Genomic DNA, 14688 nt, shown 5'->3' with positions numbered 1-14688 from the left:
CCACCTACGGGTGGCGATATCAGGCTAATTCGGTCGTTTGTCCCCGGGGCCAAACGATCGAATTAGAATGATAGGTATAGGCATTGGGGACAGGTATAGGTATTGGGGACCACATTGAGCCGATGCAGTCCCTGATCCGACTAAAAATCAAACCTGCCCGATGGAGATCTGGCTGATTTTAGGCCAGATATTGGTCGGGCAGGCCCATTGTTAGTGCCCACACAGGGCACAATAAGCTGCCAAATTGTAAGGGACCAATATAGGCAGCTAGAATCGGCCCGTGTATTAACTACCTTAAGGTAGTTGCTTTGTATCTATTATTATTTGGACATGTATGGAGCCCTGCTTAGCCCAACTGATATTTCTGTAACATGGATATAAGAAGGTGTGATTATTGGTACCTGTATGGCCGGCTTTAGAGCGGAGATGCCAATTTCCACCTTTTCCATGGCCCCTTGCTGGAAGATGAAATGGAGGCGGAGGGTAGGACCAAAAATGGGCAGAGATGATGAAAAAAGGGGGTGAAACTGATAAGCTGACGGAACTGCAGGGTGGAAGAGGTAATGGGCACGAAGGAGGCGGAGTGGGGGCAGAACATTAGGAATTACTAAATAACCAGCAAGTACATTTCCAGTAAATTCGTAATACTGGCCCCGGCCCTGGCTGGGATTTTATTGCTGAATTAACAGGCGGGTAGCAACCCTATAAGCAATAAATAGCGATCAGCAACTCCGGGTACCTGGTTAGCATCACATACAGACACACATACCTAAACCTACACATACCTAAATACTAAAAAAAAAAGCAGACAAGTATGAAATGAGACACAAAATTTATTTTAAAAAACAAAACCAGGTGAAAGCAATGTACATCTATACACATAAGAAATCCTACACACAATGATCCGGTAACTGAATCAATAATAAAGTTGAAATCCAGCATAGTGCAATATTTTATATTTTTTTTTTGTACACTTTTTTCGACGTGAATCGGCTCACAATCTTGCTACGAGTGTTGGCAACGCGTTTCCTTACGAAATATTTTTGGCTTTGTTTTTGGATGCGAGAAATCCCGAAAAGCGAAAAAAAAATAAAAAGACCGGTGCCTAACACAGAAATCACGAAGCCCCTCCCCCCCTGCCTAGCGCGAGATACTGTCCGTACTTTTAGCGGAATAAATAGAATGATTTGAAGCCTATGAGTTGATCTGAAGTAAGAATCAAGTTTGATAGAGATGTAATACTTTGTGATCAATTCCTGGGGCAAACACTGGATGGACACGGCTGTATGTAGAATATTCCCCTTTTCTACCTTAAATAATTGCTATTATTATGAAATATTTACATTGTATGTTCTTTTCATTTTCAGAACAAACGTGGTTTAAACATTTTTCAGGAGTACAGATAAGGAGGAGTTTCCTACGCAGAACCCCCTTCGGAGAGAAGGGGGTTCTGTGTAGGAAACTCCTCCTTATCTGTATTCCTGAAAATGTTAAATATACAATAGCAGTCAGATTATAATTTAACCCTTTTCTTGCCGCAATCGTGCAGGCTTAGTTGCACTTTACGGAAGATGGGTTTCCAAGGCAACTTGTTCTTCCCACAGCAAACGTAGGTAGTAAGTCACTTCCCCTGCCGATAACTTCTACCTAAGTCACTGGCAGGGAAAGGGTTAACCCAACGCCCTTTCTGTTTGGCTAATGTTGTCTACAGGTAATTGCACCTTTTATTTAAAAAATGTATTTGTATCCATCTTGCAGCAAAAATTGAAACCCAAAGAGAAGCCATCTTGCATAACATAAAACAGGTAAGGCAACCCCACAAATTAAACATAAAGAACAATTTAAACACACACAAACATGGAGTTTTTCTGGATATAAATGCTACCTGAAACAATCATGTCGCAAGTAATGAAATTATTGCTGCTTTTCAGCTTTGCCTGGGACTTGACAGCACTCCGAGGCGCATTCTCCACCAAATGCTACTGGATTTTTAAGACTAGGAGACACTTGAGCTTAAAAATAATATAATATATATATGTGTATATATAAACTGTCAATACAAATATATAGTTTATATCTATTTGGCATATTGAGACCAGTGTTCGCATATAACCCTGGCTCTGTTATCCTTTATCCCAAAATGGTGGGGCTGTCCAGCTTGATGCTGGGGTAGAAGCAGTGGGAGATCAGTGATCACTTTTTAGAGAATTCTGCGCTTACGACAAGGTCTGTTTACACAACGTGCCCATGTTATGCCAGTGTTAGTGGAGAATACAACCCCCGTGCCTTCCAGTCCAGTAAATAAAAATACAGTTTCTGCATGGTATAGAGAACACTAGGGGATATATTTAACACATTGCACCATTGTATTACAGCTCAGGTCAGATTTGATCTATACAATGTAATTATAGGATCAATATGAATACTTTGTGCTCACTCGTATAACAAAATATTCAAAATAATAAAATGTATATAATGAAGTGACAAATGCACTTTTTTCTCCTTTTTTTTGTTTTTTTACAAGGCAATCACAGACTGCAAATATTAAAAAGGCTGTCTGGTAAAAAGGCAGCAATTCCCTGTTGCAGAAACGAACAGAGAGGCCATAAGTGAAAGATCATGGGCGTGGCTTCCTGCGCGACTGCCATATTACAGATAATAACAGCATGATACATGCCATACTGCAAATAATAACAGCAACTGCACAATGTAGGGCCAGCAGCGGTGTGTGTGGCTGTTGCTATCAGAGAATGCCACCGAACAAAAGAAATATTCAGTTCATACAGTAAGCTATGGCAGGGTGTACTTCGCCTTAAGTAGCCGTGCTGCTCATGATTGCGAATGTGGTATTCTAAGCCTAGTTGTAATTAGTCTTCATTTTTTTTTTTAAATCATTTACATAACTGATGTCTGGTTGCTAGAAGGTATTCACCCTAGCAACCAAGTAGTAGTGTGGACATCAGAATGTAAGATGAATAGTAGCCGGTGGAAACAAACACTTCCGCTTTACACCTACTCCCATAGAGCAGCTGATCTAAAACCCTCATCTTTTATGTGACTGGCGTCTAAGCATTTCCCGTCTGGGCTACTGAGCAGCCATGAGTAGCGTTAGCGTGGCTACTGCTGTTGGAGTTCTTTGCTATATGTAACAAGGGGTGATTTTAGTGAATACCTAATATTGCCTTTTTACCTTCAGCCTTATTTTACATTTAGGATAAATAACATGCTCCTATTTAAACTCAAATTCACTCTTCCTTTATCAGCACCATCCACCCATATCTGTAAGTCTTCACAGGACACAAACACCTCGAAGCTTCTCCGAGTCTCTTCCAATTCCAAATATAATACTGTATAGTGAAGCCGCTGGTCGCCTATGCTAAGTCTGCACAGAACCTTCTCAAATCCTACCATCCTGCAGGGAGACCAGAAACCCCAATAATGGAAGCGATGTGTCCGGCTTTTCTCCGCCGTAAACCGAAGATGTGATGTGGTAACCTGCCCCGCACACCATAAGATGTAGTAAGTGGAAACAAAGCAACAGTTCTCAGCTTTGTTGCTGTAGTGAAGGTTGCAGGTTGTAATGAGGTTTCCCAGCATTCTCCCTGTTCCATGGTGCATACATCCGTTCAGTCGCTGTGCGTCTTTTCCGAAGAACCCTAAAATCAAGCAAAGGTGCTGTCATTATATTTCGCAAAGGAAATCAAAAAGGGGTAACATAGTAACATAGTAAGTTGGGTTGAAAAAAGACGTACGTCCATCACGTTCAACCATAATGCCTATATACAACCTGCCTAACTGCTAGTCGATCCAGAGGAAGGAAAAAACCCCATCTGAAGCCTCTCTAATTTGCCTCAAAGGGGAAACATTCCTTCCTGACAGGGGTAGGGGGGATAGCTCTCAGTACAAGTGAGGGAATACAGGGGTAGGGGAGATAGCTCTCAGTACAAGTGAGGGAATACAGGGTTATGGGAGATAGCTCTCAGTACAAGTGAGGGAATACAGGGGTAGGGGAGATAGCTCTCAGTACAAGTGAGGGAATACAGGGGTAGGGGAGATAGCTCTCAGTACAAGTGAGGGAATACAGGGGTAGGGGAGATAGCTCTCAGTACAAGTGAGGGAATACAGGGGTAGGGGAGATAGCTCTCAGTACAAGTGAGTGAATACAGGGGTAGGGGGGATAGCTCTCAGTACAAGTGAGGGAATACAGGGGTAGGGGGGATAGCTCTCAGTACAAGAGAGGGAATACAGGGGTAGGGGGGATAGCTCTCAGTACAAGTGAGGGAATACAGGGGTAGGGGAGATAGCTCTCAGTACAAGTGAGGGAATACAGGGGTAGTGGAGATAGCTCTCAGTACAAGTGAGGGAATACAGGGGTAGGGGAGATAGCTCTCAGTACAAGTGAGTGAATACAGGGGTAGGGGGGATAGCTCTCAGTACAAGTGAGGGAATACAGGGGTAGGGGGGATAGCTCTCAGTACAAGAGAGGGAATACAGGGGTAGGGGGGATAGCTCTCAGTACAAGTGAGGGAATACAGGGGTAGGGGAGATAGCTCTCAGTACAAGTGAGAGAATACAGGGGTAGGGGAGATAGCTCTCAGTACAAGTGAGGGAATACAGGGGTAGGGGGGATAGCTCTCAGTACAAGTGAGGGAATACAGGGGTAGGGGAGATAGGTCTCAGTACAAGTGAGGGAATACAGGGGTAGGGGAGATAGCTCTCAGTACAAGTGAGGGAATACAGGGGTAGGGGAGATAGCTCTCAGTACAAGTGAGGGAATACAGGGGTAGGGGGATAGCTCTCAGTACAAGTGAGGGAATACAGGGGTAGGGGAGATAGCTCTCAGTACAAGTGAGGGAATACAGGGGTAGGGGAGATAGCTCTCAGTACAAGTGAGGGAATACAGGGGTAGGGGAGATAGCTCTCAGTACAAGTGAGGGAATACAGGGGTAGGGGAGATAGCTCTCAGTACAAGTGAGGGAATACAGGGGTAGGGGAGATAGCTCTCAGTACAAGTGAGGGAATACAGGGGTAGGGGGATAGCTCTCAGTACAAGTGAGGGAATACAGGGGTAGGGGAGATAGCTCTCAGTACAAGTGAGGGAATACAGGGGTAGGGGAGATAGCTCTCAGTACAAGTGAGGGAATACAGGGGTAGGGGGGATAGCTCTCAGTACAAGTGAGGGAATACAGGGGTAGGGGAGATAGCTCTTAGTACAAGTTGCCCCAGGGACTGGTCCGATTGCCAAGATCTATCTCCCCTACCCCTGTATTCCCTCACTTGTACTGAGAGCTATCTCCCCTACCCCTGTATTCCCTCACTTGTACTGAGAGCTATCCCCCCTACCCCTGTATTCTCTCACTTGTACTGAGAGCTATCTCCCCTACCCCTGTATTCCCTCACTTGTACTGAGAGCTATCCCCCCTACCCCTGTATTCCCTCTCTTGTACTGAGAGCTATCCCCCCTACCCCTGTATTCCCTCACTTGTACTGAGAGCTATCCCCCCTACCCCTGTATTCACTCACTTGTACTGAGAGCTATCTCCCCTACCCCTGTATTCCCTCACTTGTACTGAGAGCTATCTCCACTACCCCTGTATTCCCTCACTTGTACTGAGAGCTATCTCCCCTACCCCTGTATTCCCTCACTTGTACTGAGAGCTATCCCCCCTACCCCTGTATTCCCTCTCTTGTACTGAGAGCTATCCCCCCTACCCCTGTATTCCCTCACTTGTACTGAGAGCTATCCCCCCTACCCCTGTATTCACTCACTTGTACTGAGAGCTATCTCCCCTACCCCTGTATTCCCTCACTTGTACTGAGAGCTATCTCCCCTACCCCTGTATTCCCTCACTTGTACTGAGAGCTATCCCCCCTACCCCTGTATTCCCTCACTTGTACTAAGAGCTATCTCCCCTACCCCTGTATTCCCTCACTTGTACTGAGAGCTATCCCCCCTACCCCTGTATTCCCTCACTTGTACTGAGAGCTATCCCCCCTACCCCTGTATTCCCTCACTTGTACTGAGAGCTATCCCCCCTACCCCTGTATTCTCTCACTTGTACTAAGAGCTATCCCCCTACCCCTGTATTCCCTCACTTGTACTGAGAGCTATCCCCCTACCCTTGTATTCCCTCACTTGCTAAGAAGCCATCCAGACCCTTCTTAAAGCTATATAATGTATCAGCCAGCACGACTGATTCAGGGAGGGTCTTTTTTTTTTTTTTGCATTCTCAGCAACCATCCAATATACATTAATTGCTTTGAACTCTTGATACAATGTGGAAGCCAGCTGGTTAACAGATCTAGAGAACATCTGCTACAGTTACTGAAGTCCGAAAAGAAAGGGCCAAGGGGTAGTTCAGCTTTAAATTAACTTCTAGTATAATGTATTGATATTCTGAGAATTTGCAAAGTTGTTTTTTTTAAATGTTTTTTCTGGTTATTTTACTTTTTGCTCAGCGGCTATCCGGGTTTGAATTACCCTTCCAGGCAGTGGTTTGAATGAGAGATGGGAATATCAATAAAAAAGGGGCCGATTAGAAAGATAAGGAACAAAAAGCAGCAAAATTGTAGCCTCACAGAGCAATAACTTTTAGCTGCCAGGGTCAGCGACCCCCATTTGAAAGCTGGGAAGAGGCGGCAAAAAACTCAAATTATAAAAAAAAAAAATAATGGAAACTGAATGCAAAGTTGCTAAGAATAGGGCATTCTATAATATACTAACCCCCATATGTAATAAAAGGCACTAAGATTGCCCTGGTGCAATAAGCCACAGCAACCAATAAGATGTTTGCTTTTTAACAGGTGACCAGTAAATTCTACCTGCTGACTGGTTGCTATGGGTTACTGCTCCTGGGCAAATGCAGGGCCTTTTATTACATCACCCCCTAAGGGTTCCGAATCTGAATTGTGCTGGAAAAGGCTTCGATTTGTCCAAATTCTGATCCAAATCTGGAATTCTGGATATAAGAAGGGTGTTCAATAATGATGTGCAGGTCAACCAATAGTCAACCCGCACCTGAACCTAACCTGCCCCTTCTAAATCCGACCCAACCTGCTTTGTGACTGCAGCGCATGACCCTCCCCATCTCTGACATCATGGAGAGTGCGGGGCAGGTATGAACCTATAAATAGACGCTGCTAGAGCCTGAAGCAGGGCTCAGTTACATTGCTGGTACTGAGGGAGGTAGAAGACCTTGGCCCTAACCCGTCCTCGACCAGTTTCTGACGTGTGGAAGTCAGTCCCAAACCCATCCGACCCACGGGCTTAGGGCCGGCCCGCACATCCCTAGTGTTCACTTACCATTGCTAATTGCCTTCCTATGTTCCCGACAGTCACTCCTCCCGAGAAAAAGATACAAGGCAGCCATGATCTAATGTACAGGAAGTCTGGGGAGGTGTACCTAATGTAAGCAAAAATAAGGTCATTAATTCATGTACCGTATAAAAAAAAAAAAAAGAGCACATCCTGTGAAAATACGTATTGCAGAGCTATTCCAATATACAAGATTAGAACTCATCCACTTTCTATTCATTCCTATGGGATTTTTAAAAGCGTATTTATCAAAGGGTGAAAGTGATAGTTCACCTCTTCAGTTATTTAGTTTTTTTGTTTAACACTTGTCCAGGGTGGTAATGCTGCAGCTATCTGGTTGCAATGGGGCAAATTACCCTAGCAACCAGACAGTGGTTTGGACAAAAGTTGGAAAAATGAATAGAAAAAGGTCTGAATAGAAAGATAAGTGATGCAAAGCAACAATAACAATGATATCGTAGCCTCACAGAGCAATTGTATTTTTGCTGCAGGGGTCAGCGACCCCATTTTAAAGCTGGAAAGAGACAGAAGAGGAAGCAAAATAATTCAAAAACTATAAAAAACAATTAAGACCAACTGCAAAGTTGCTAGGAATAGGGCATTTTATAAGATACTAAAAGTTTATTAAAGGTGAACCACCCCTTTAACTTGCCTCTCTGAAACAAAAGTCCCTCTAAAACGTTTGCTATGAAGGTTGACATAAGCAATATTGTAGAATAAAAAAACAAAACTGTAAGAGTGATAGTGTTTATCCTATAAGGGGGTGACTTACTGGTATACGCCATTGTAGACAAGAAACTGTGTTATTAGTGTGGCAAGGAAGGCAATTGTAATGCCAAGGCCCAGACCACTTCTGGAACGATCAAAGGTCCACCACAGTCCCAAAGACAAGGCTGCTAGTGTTAGAGACAGTTGGACGTTATTGGCAAAATCAAGTTTCTGAAGATGTCAGGAGTTAAGGAAAATGTTGCAAAATCAATAAATAAACATAAATAGCAAGAGCAAGGCCAAGCCCTACACCATGAAGTAACCAGGAAGTTCCTAAATGGAAAAAAATGGGGTTCTAATGCCTGGAATTTCTTAAAGAACATTCACGATAAAGGGGCTGGTTTGAAGGCAAAGTAGGATGAGATTTAGAGTGAAGGCTTTTTTGCTGCCGTGGATACTTATCACTGTTTTATGGTTCCTAAGCTAGCAATACACAGGCCAACAATGGCTGCCACTTCAGACTGAGTTGGGAGTTTACTAGCTCATATATGGGGTCAAAGCAACAAAAGCAATATCTTGTCAGGCATTGGCTAGATATCTAATAGAGATATATACATATCTAGAGCAGGTTGAAGGAGAAAGAACATTAAGGCCTCCTGACAGGTCTGCATAGGACCCTATCTTGATTGGACCATATTGATATGGTTTGGCCCATCACCCGAAAAAATCCAAATGGATCTTTTCATGGTATAACATTATTTTTGAAGAGCTGTTATGCACTTAATAGGACCTGAGCAAATATCATAACTCCTGAGGATGGAAGTGACTAATAACAACAACAACTTGGATTTAAGGATACAGCACTCGCGTGGTTGATTCCGACAAAAACGGCTATGCATCTCATCACGCTGGCCCATTCTCTCTTGAATTTATGTGGTTCTCCAAGATGGCTGTCAATGCAGGGATACAGCAGTCCTACCACAGCTGGAAAATAAAACAAATAAAAATAATGTTATTACGTATCACTTTGGGTGGGAGACACAAACTTCCAAACTGCCTGTGCCTTTTCTCAATTGAATGGCTGCCCCCATGGCTACACAGCAGCTTACTTATATAAACTATAGTAGTCTTTCTGAGGCAAACACACCAGTTGTAGCAATACAGGGCAACAGTACATTATATTGTTATTACTTTTATACACTTTCATTTTTTGGTGTTACTGTTCCTTTAAAGGGACAGTATACACCCTTCTCAACACCTATGAACAGGGTATGTGCTGAACAAACTTTTCACCTATTGTTTCAATTAGGAAATATCTATAGTTTCCATTTTGTTTATGGCACTATTCAAGAATATTCCCACTTCAGCACTTCCTGATCTTAAAAAGGCTTCAAAGGAGTTGTTGTACTTTCAGCACAAGTCCTTTTTATTTTGTTCATTCTTAGCTGTTAGGTGTATACAGTCCCTTTAAAGCACCAGTGCATCTACCCATCTGGTGATTATTGACTGAAAATTCAACTGGCCTAAACGGCTTGCAATAAAATAGGCAACAGACTGCATGGATCTGTTTTTATTTGTTTAAAAACCAGAAAATCTCCAAATTAAGCATGGAAGCTATTGAGTATAACAGCTGTGCCTCCCCGGCCCCTGCCATATGGACTGAGCCAGGCCAGGAGCAGTGCAAGCAGCTTACAGCCAACTCCTCATCACTTCCTTAGTTTTCGATTCTCTGAACAGTGTGGTATGTTGAGCTGGGCAGCCAATCAGAAGGCAGCCAGACAGCTCACCAGTTTGGGAGGTGGCCAATCAGAACGAGACAGCCTTATAGCATTTCCTGTGCTATCTAAAGAACGCAGAGCCGGCGTCAGCAGTCAGAGCAGAAAGTGTTCTCGGGCAGATATAGGGTTTCTGGCAAAGAGCTTTAAAAGGGGGACGGGGGGGGGGTAAGGAATTTTTTGGCAGTCAGTCAATTTATTTAACCTTGTTGCAATAAGCGAGGCATTCTGAGGCCAATTGTGTCGGCACATACTCCCTCCTGACAGTCATTCATTGTTACTTTCTTTATTGCCTTTCATAGTTAGGACAAAGCAAAAGGGCAGGAATACCATTGCAGCAGCGGCCCAGCTAAAGCATCCCCCGGTATTGTAGTTAACAAGGAATTGGAGAGATGCTCTGTGCACAGCTGTGCATTTACAATGTCATTTACTGGATAAGTAAAGAGAGAATGGACATGATAGAATACATATATAGTTAGGGCCACTGGGCCGTTTAGAATGGACAACAGAACCACGCTTAGAAGCAAAATGAGTTTTTAGGGTGAAGACACACGGAGCTACTAATAGCAGCTACTTGTCGTGGCTACTAAAAAATACAATGCTGATCATTTACTGATAACTGTCTCTACATGTGTTTTAGCAGAGGCAATTCTCAGTATTGTCTATGGCAGGGTATTTTGTGGCGTTTAGTAGCCTTGAAAAGTAGCTGCTACTAGTAGCCCTGAAAAGTAGCTGCTACTAGTAGCCCAGTGTGTCTTCACCCTTAGAGATCTACAGTCAACTCTTTAGTCATTTAAGAAACCACTCTCTTCTCTAGACTTTAACCATGGCTTGAGCGCTGGTGTAAGTAGGAGTTACTGGCATACCCCACAATCATTTTAGGGCTATCCTATATTGATTATCCTCCATTGGTCCCCATATACCTTCAGGGCCCACCAACAGTCAGAGGGTCTCCTTCCTCTAGTTACACCCTTACCTTGACATAAGTAAATGAGTATAAACCTTGCTGACAGTCTTCCTAATGCAAGCTCTACGCTGTACTTTACAGGGACTCCTTCTGCTTCCTGGTGTCACCAGTATAAGCGCCCCCCCCCCCCCCCCCTTTAGGAACCCTACTGGTCTTCCCTGCTTTGCGCTGTCTGTAATCTGTGCCAGAGCATTAAGTATGTAATCAGCCCTCCTGCACACAACATGCAGTGCCATGCCCACAAACTGCACTCTCTGTATGTAATAAGAGTTTAATATATGGGGCCCTACCACACAGGGAGAGTATGGCATCATGGGAGCTTGTGGACTTGACACAATACGTGGTACAAGAGGGCTTGCAGACTGAGGTTAAGTATTAAATGCCACTCTTCTCTCCTGAACTGCTGGGAACAAAAATCCTCTATATAGAATCCTCTTGCTTTAAAGGGGTTGTACACCTTTACATTAACTCTTAGCACGATGTAGAGAGTAATATTCCAAGACAATCTTCATTTTTTATGGTTTTTGAATTATTTAGCTCTTTATGTAGCAGCTCTCCAGCTCCTATCTAGTTGCTAGAGTCCAAATGACTCTAGCAACCAGCAATTGATGTGAATGAGACACTGGAATATGAACAGGACAGGGCCTGAATAGAAAGGTAGGTAATAAAAAGTAACCATAACAATAAAACTGTAGCCTCACAGCGCAATAGTTTTTGGATGCCGGGGTCAGTGACCCCCATTTGGAAGCTGGAAAGAGGCAGAATTCAAAAACTATAAGAAAAATTGAAGACCAATTGAAAAGTTGGTTAGAATTAGCCATGCTATGACATACTAAAAGTTTACTTAAAGGTGACCCACCCCTTTAATAGAGAGGCAGCTATAGCTAAAAAGCAGGCAAGAGTTGCCTAAAAGGCTATGGCCTATGCCGGTGCTACTGAACCTTAGTCAAAGGCAAAGCTCCATAAACCAATATGGACAAATGAATACTCACCAGCTGCAGTTCCACAACATGGAGGGACCCACCAAGCAGAGGAAAATATGGTAGCAATGACTTCCTCTGGAAACAGAGTCACATTCCTTTGGATCTGAAGTAAATTTAGGACCAAAGCAAGGAACACACCAACGGCAAAGAGTACGAGGCTTCTCCGGATAAGGCTCCGACCTTCGCTGCTGGCCAGGGTGTGGTAGGCAAGGCTGAGGAGAGAGTTTAAGGAGGACATGGCTTTTGCAGCTCTTTGGGCTAGCCAGGTGCTGAGCCTTGTACCCTTCTTGTCTCTTCCTCGGGTGCAAGAGCAACTCCAGCAGTGCTCCTCTAGTGTTTGCATTTGTTTACGGCTGTATGGAACTGCAGAAATGAAAGCAAAAGCAGAATATATTAGTTGAAAAGGATTTCCTGCTCTGCATGGCATTCAGTTCCTACCAATGAGCATAGAGGTCATCACCAAAGAGACCTACAGAATAGCACAAATTGCCTTTGTCTGACATTCATTTAAAAGGGAAATACAGCAACCCGTGGGCATAGTTTGGTAACACAGCTGACAGTTAAACTATCTGCCATAAGTGGTGTATTTCCCTTACAAATGAATGATAACCAAGGGTTGATTGCTCTCAGAGCACCACTGTATTCAAAATGCAAACTTTTCCATAAAATAAAAACAAGTATTACCACAGACACAATTTGACAAGGCCCCGTCCTCCATTGCCACCAGGAGGGTCGGAGATGAAAGGAGACACCTGATTGGCTGTTACAGACTACAAGAACTGGACAAAATGCAATGTACTTTCTGTGTGCCAGTAAGCCAACATCTGCACATTTTTTTGGACCACTCTGCTTCCCTTACTTTTCCATAAACATCAGCTGGCAGTCCCACGTCACATTCTCCAGCACAGAGCTGAACTGTAAAGCTGCACAGCATGCAATGGCAACTGCAAAGCTAACTTTAATGGCAAAAATGTCCATATTTCATCTAAATGCATATATAGTCAGAGTAGTGGCAAAAGCATTGGGAAATATAAATGCAGAATGATTATCTCAGACTGACTCTCTCTAAACAACAACACAATGAGTTACCAATAGTGCCTGCAGTATGGGCCAATGCCCAGCAATAAATCACCAACCAGGCCAGTGACTAGCAGCAGGGCACCAACATTAGTGGACCAGTGCTACGGTACATACTTTAGTGGGCTAATGTCTAGCAATATGGCAACATTTTAGGTGGCCCATTGTCAGTACAGCACCATCTTTAATGCCCTAGTATTCTTCATGACCTCAAACCTGCATTTAAAGAGCTAAGCTCACGTTTGGAGAAGCAGTGCCTAGGCCTGTGGCATTGGACCATAAGGGTGAAGACACACAGAGCTACTAGTAGCAGCTACTTGTCCTGGCTACTAAAAAAGACATTTACTGATAATTGTCTCTACCAGTGTTTTAGCAGAGGCAGTTCTCAGTACTGTCTATTGCAGTGTATTTTCTGGAGTTTAGTAGCCTTGAAAAAGTAGCTGCAATTAGTAGCCCAGTGTGTCTTCACCCTTAATGCAGTGCACTAGCATATGATATACAGCAATGATCCAGTAACCTGCACATCACAATAAATGCAGCAGTAACCGGATACACAGCAGCCAACTATGCTCAGGGCAATGGCACCAGGTTTACAGCAGCATTACCCATTGCCCCCAGCGGTATTACCCATTGCCCACAGCACCATTACCCATTGCCCCCAGCACCATTACCCATTGCCCACAGCACCATTACCCATTGCCCACAGCGGCATTACCCATTGCCCACAGCAGCATTACCCATTGCCCACAGCAGCATTACCCATTGCCCACAGCAGCATTACCCATTGCCCACAGCAGCATTACCCATTGCCCCCAGCACCATTACCCATTGCCCCCAGCACCATTACCCATTGCCCCCAGCACCATTACCCATTGCCCACAGCAGCATTACCCATTGCCCACAGCACCATTACCCATTGCCCACAGCAGCATTACCCATTGCCCACAGCAGCATTACCCATTGCCCACAGCAGCATTACCCATTGCCCACAGCACCATTACCCATTGCCCACAGCAGCATTACCCATTGCCCCCAGCACCATTACCCATTGCCCCCAGCACCATTACCCATTGCCCCCAGCACCATTACCCATTGCCCCCAGCACCATTACCCATTGCCCACAGCAGCATTACCCATTGCCCACAGCACCATTACCCATTGCCCACAGCAGCATTACCCATTGCCCACAGCAGCATTACCCATTGCCCACAGCAGCATTACCCATTGCCCACAGCAGAACCAAATGGCAGCAGATACACAGCTGGCAGGAATGGCACCCCATTGCCCCCAACAGTGCCAAGATACCTGGCATGACATATCCCTTAGTCCCTGCTGGGTTGGCATCAGATACACAGTACCCACCATCCCAGTGGCACCATAGTGCCAGCAGTCCCTAGCGACCCCATTACAGTGCCAGTCCCTATGGCATCATATTCACTGCATTGCCCCTCAGCTCTCCTTACCCACAATGCTGTGCTCTCCCGGTATCCAAGCTGTGCTCACTCCCAAGCGGAACGCAGGATCTATGAGAGCGGATAAAGTTTCCACCTTTTAACCCCGGTATTAGGATTTCCTCCCCTGCCGCCTCCCGTAGCTCCTTGAATCTGACGAGATGAGTTGGAATGGCTCAGGTAGTGATACTGTTGTGGCAGCATCTCCCCGCCCACACGGCCAAACCTCGGCTCCTCCCCCTTTACCCCCGGTGACTCACATAAGAGCAGGATATGCCAACAGCTGTCCCGACCCCAACAACAACATGCGTGTCTGGTGAGCCGCCCCAGCCAATCAGCGGCGGCCTGCCCATATGACGTCGCGGCCGCACCACGCACACCCACCTTGCGCACTCCCGCGCCTGAGACACAA

General features: G+C 44.7%; 1 protein-coding gene across 2 annotated transcripts; it reads right to left on the bottom strand.

Moving 5' to 3' along the window:
• Window positions 1–815: 815 nt before the first annotated feature.
• On the bottom strand, window positions 816–14519 carry insig1 (insulin induced gene 1). Of its 2 annotated transcripts, none has more exons than XM_012964967.3 (6): window positions 14289–14519; window positions 11758–12114; window positions 8883–9007; window positions 8088–8254; window positions 7304–7403; window positions 816–3656 (listed from the first exon to the last, which is right to left on the bottom strand). In XM_012964967.3, exons 2-6 carry the CDS (start codon window positions 12089–12091, stop codon window positions 3627–3629), a joined length of 756 nt encoding a protein of 251 aa, XP_012820421.1. In that variant the 5' UTR covers window positions 12092–12114; window positions 14289–14519; the 3' UTR covers window positions 816–3626. The 2 variants fall into 2 exon arrangements, with proteins under 2 accessions (XP_012820421.1, NP_001072938.1); NM_001079470.1 differs by having other exon boundaries at window positions 2878–3656; window positions 11758–12111; window positions 14289–14371.
• Window positions 14520–14688: the final 169 nt, after the last annotated feature.

Source organism: Xenopus tropicalis, chromosome 6 (assembly GCF_000004195.4).
Source record: "Xenopus tropicalis strain Nigerian chromosome 6, UCB_Xtro_10.0, whole genome shotgun sequence".
In the NCBI taxonomy this organism is placed as follows: Eukaryota; Metazoa; Chordata; class Amphibia; order Anura; family Pipidae; genus Xenopus; species Xenopus tropicalis.
Note: the sequence above shows the minus strand (reverse complement) of the source record. Positions and strands in the feature narration are given on the sequence as shown.

Bases quoted from the DNA above. Each gene is read 5' to 3' on its own strand.
- insig1 (XM_012964967.3), bottom strand. From the start codon at position 12,091: ATGCAAACACTAGAGGAGCACTGCTGGAGTTGCTCTTGCACCCGAGGA. The intron at 9,008-11,757 runs GTGAGTATTCAT...TTTATTTTCCAG, and splicing joins ATGTTGTGGAACTGCAGCTG to CTGTGGTAGGACTGCTGTAT. The intron at 3,657-7,303 runs GTAAGTGAACAC...GCTTGATTTTAG, and splicing joins TAGGAAGGCAATTAGCAATG to GGTTCTTCGGAAAAGACGCA.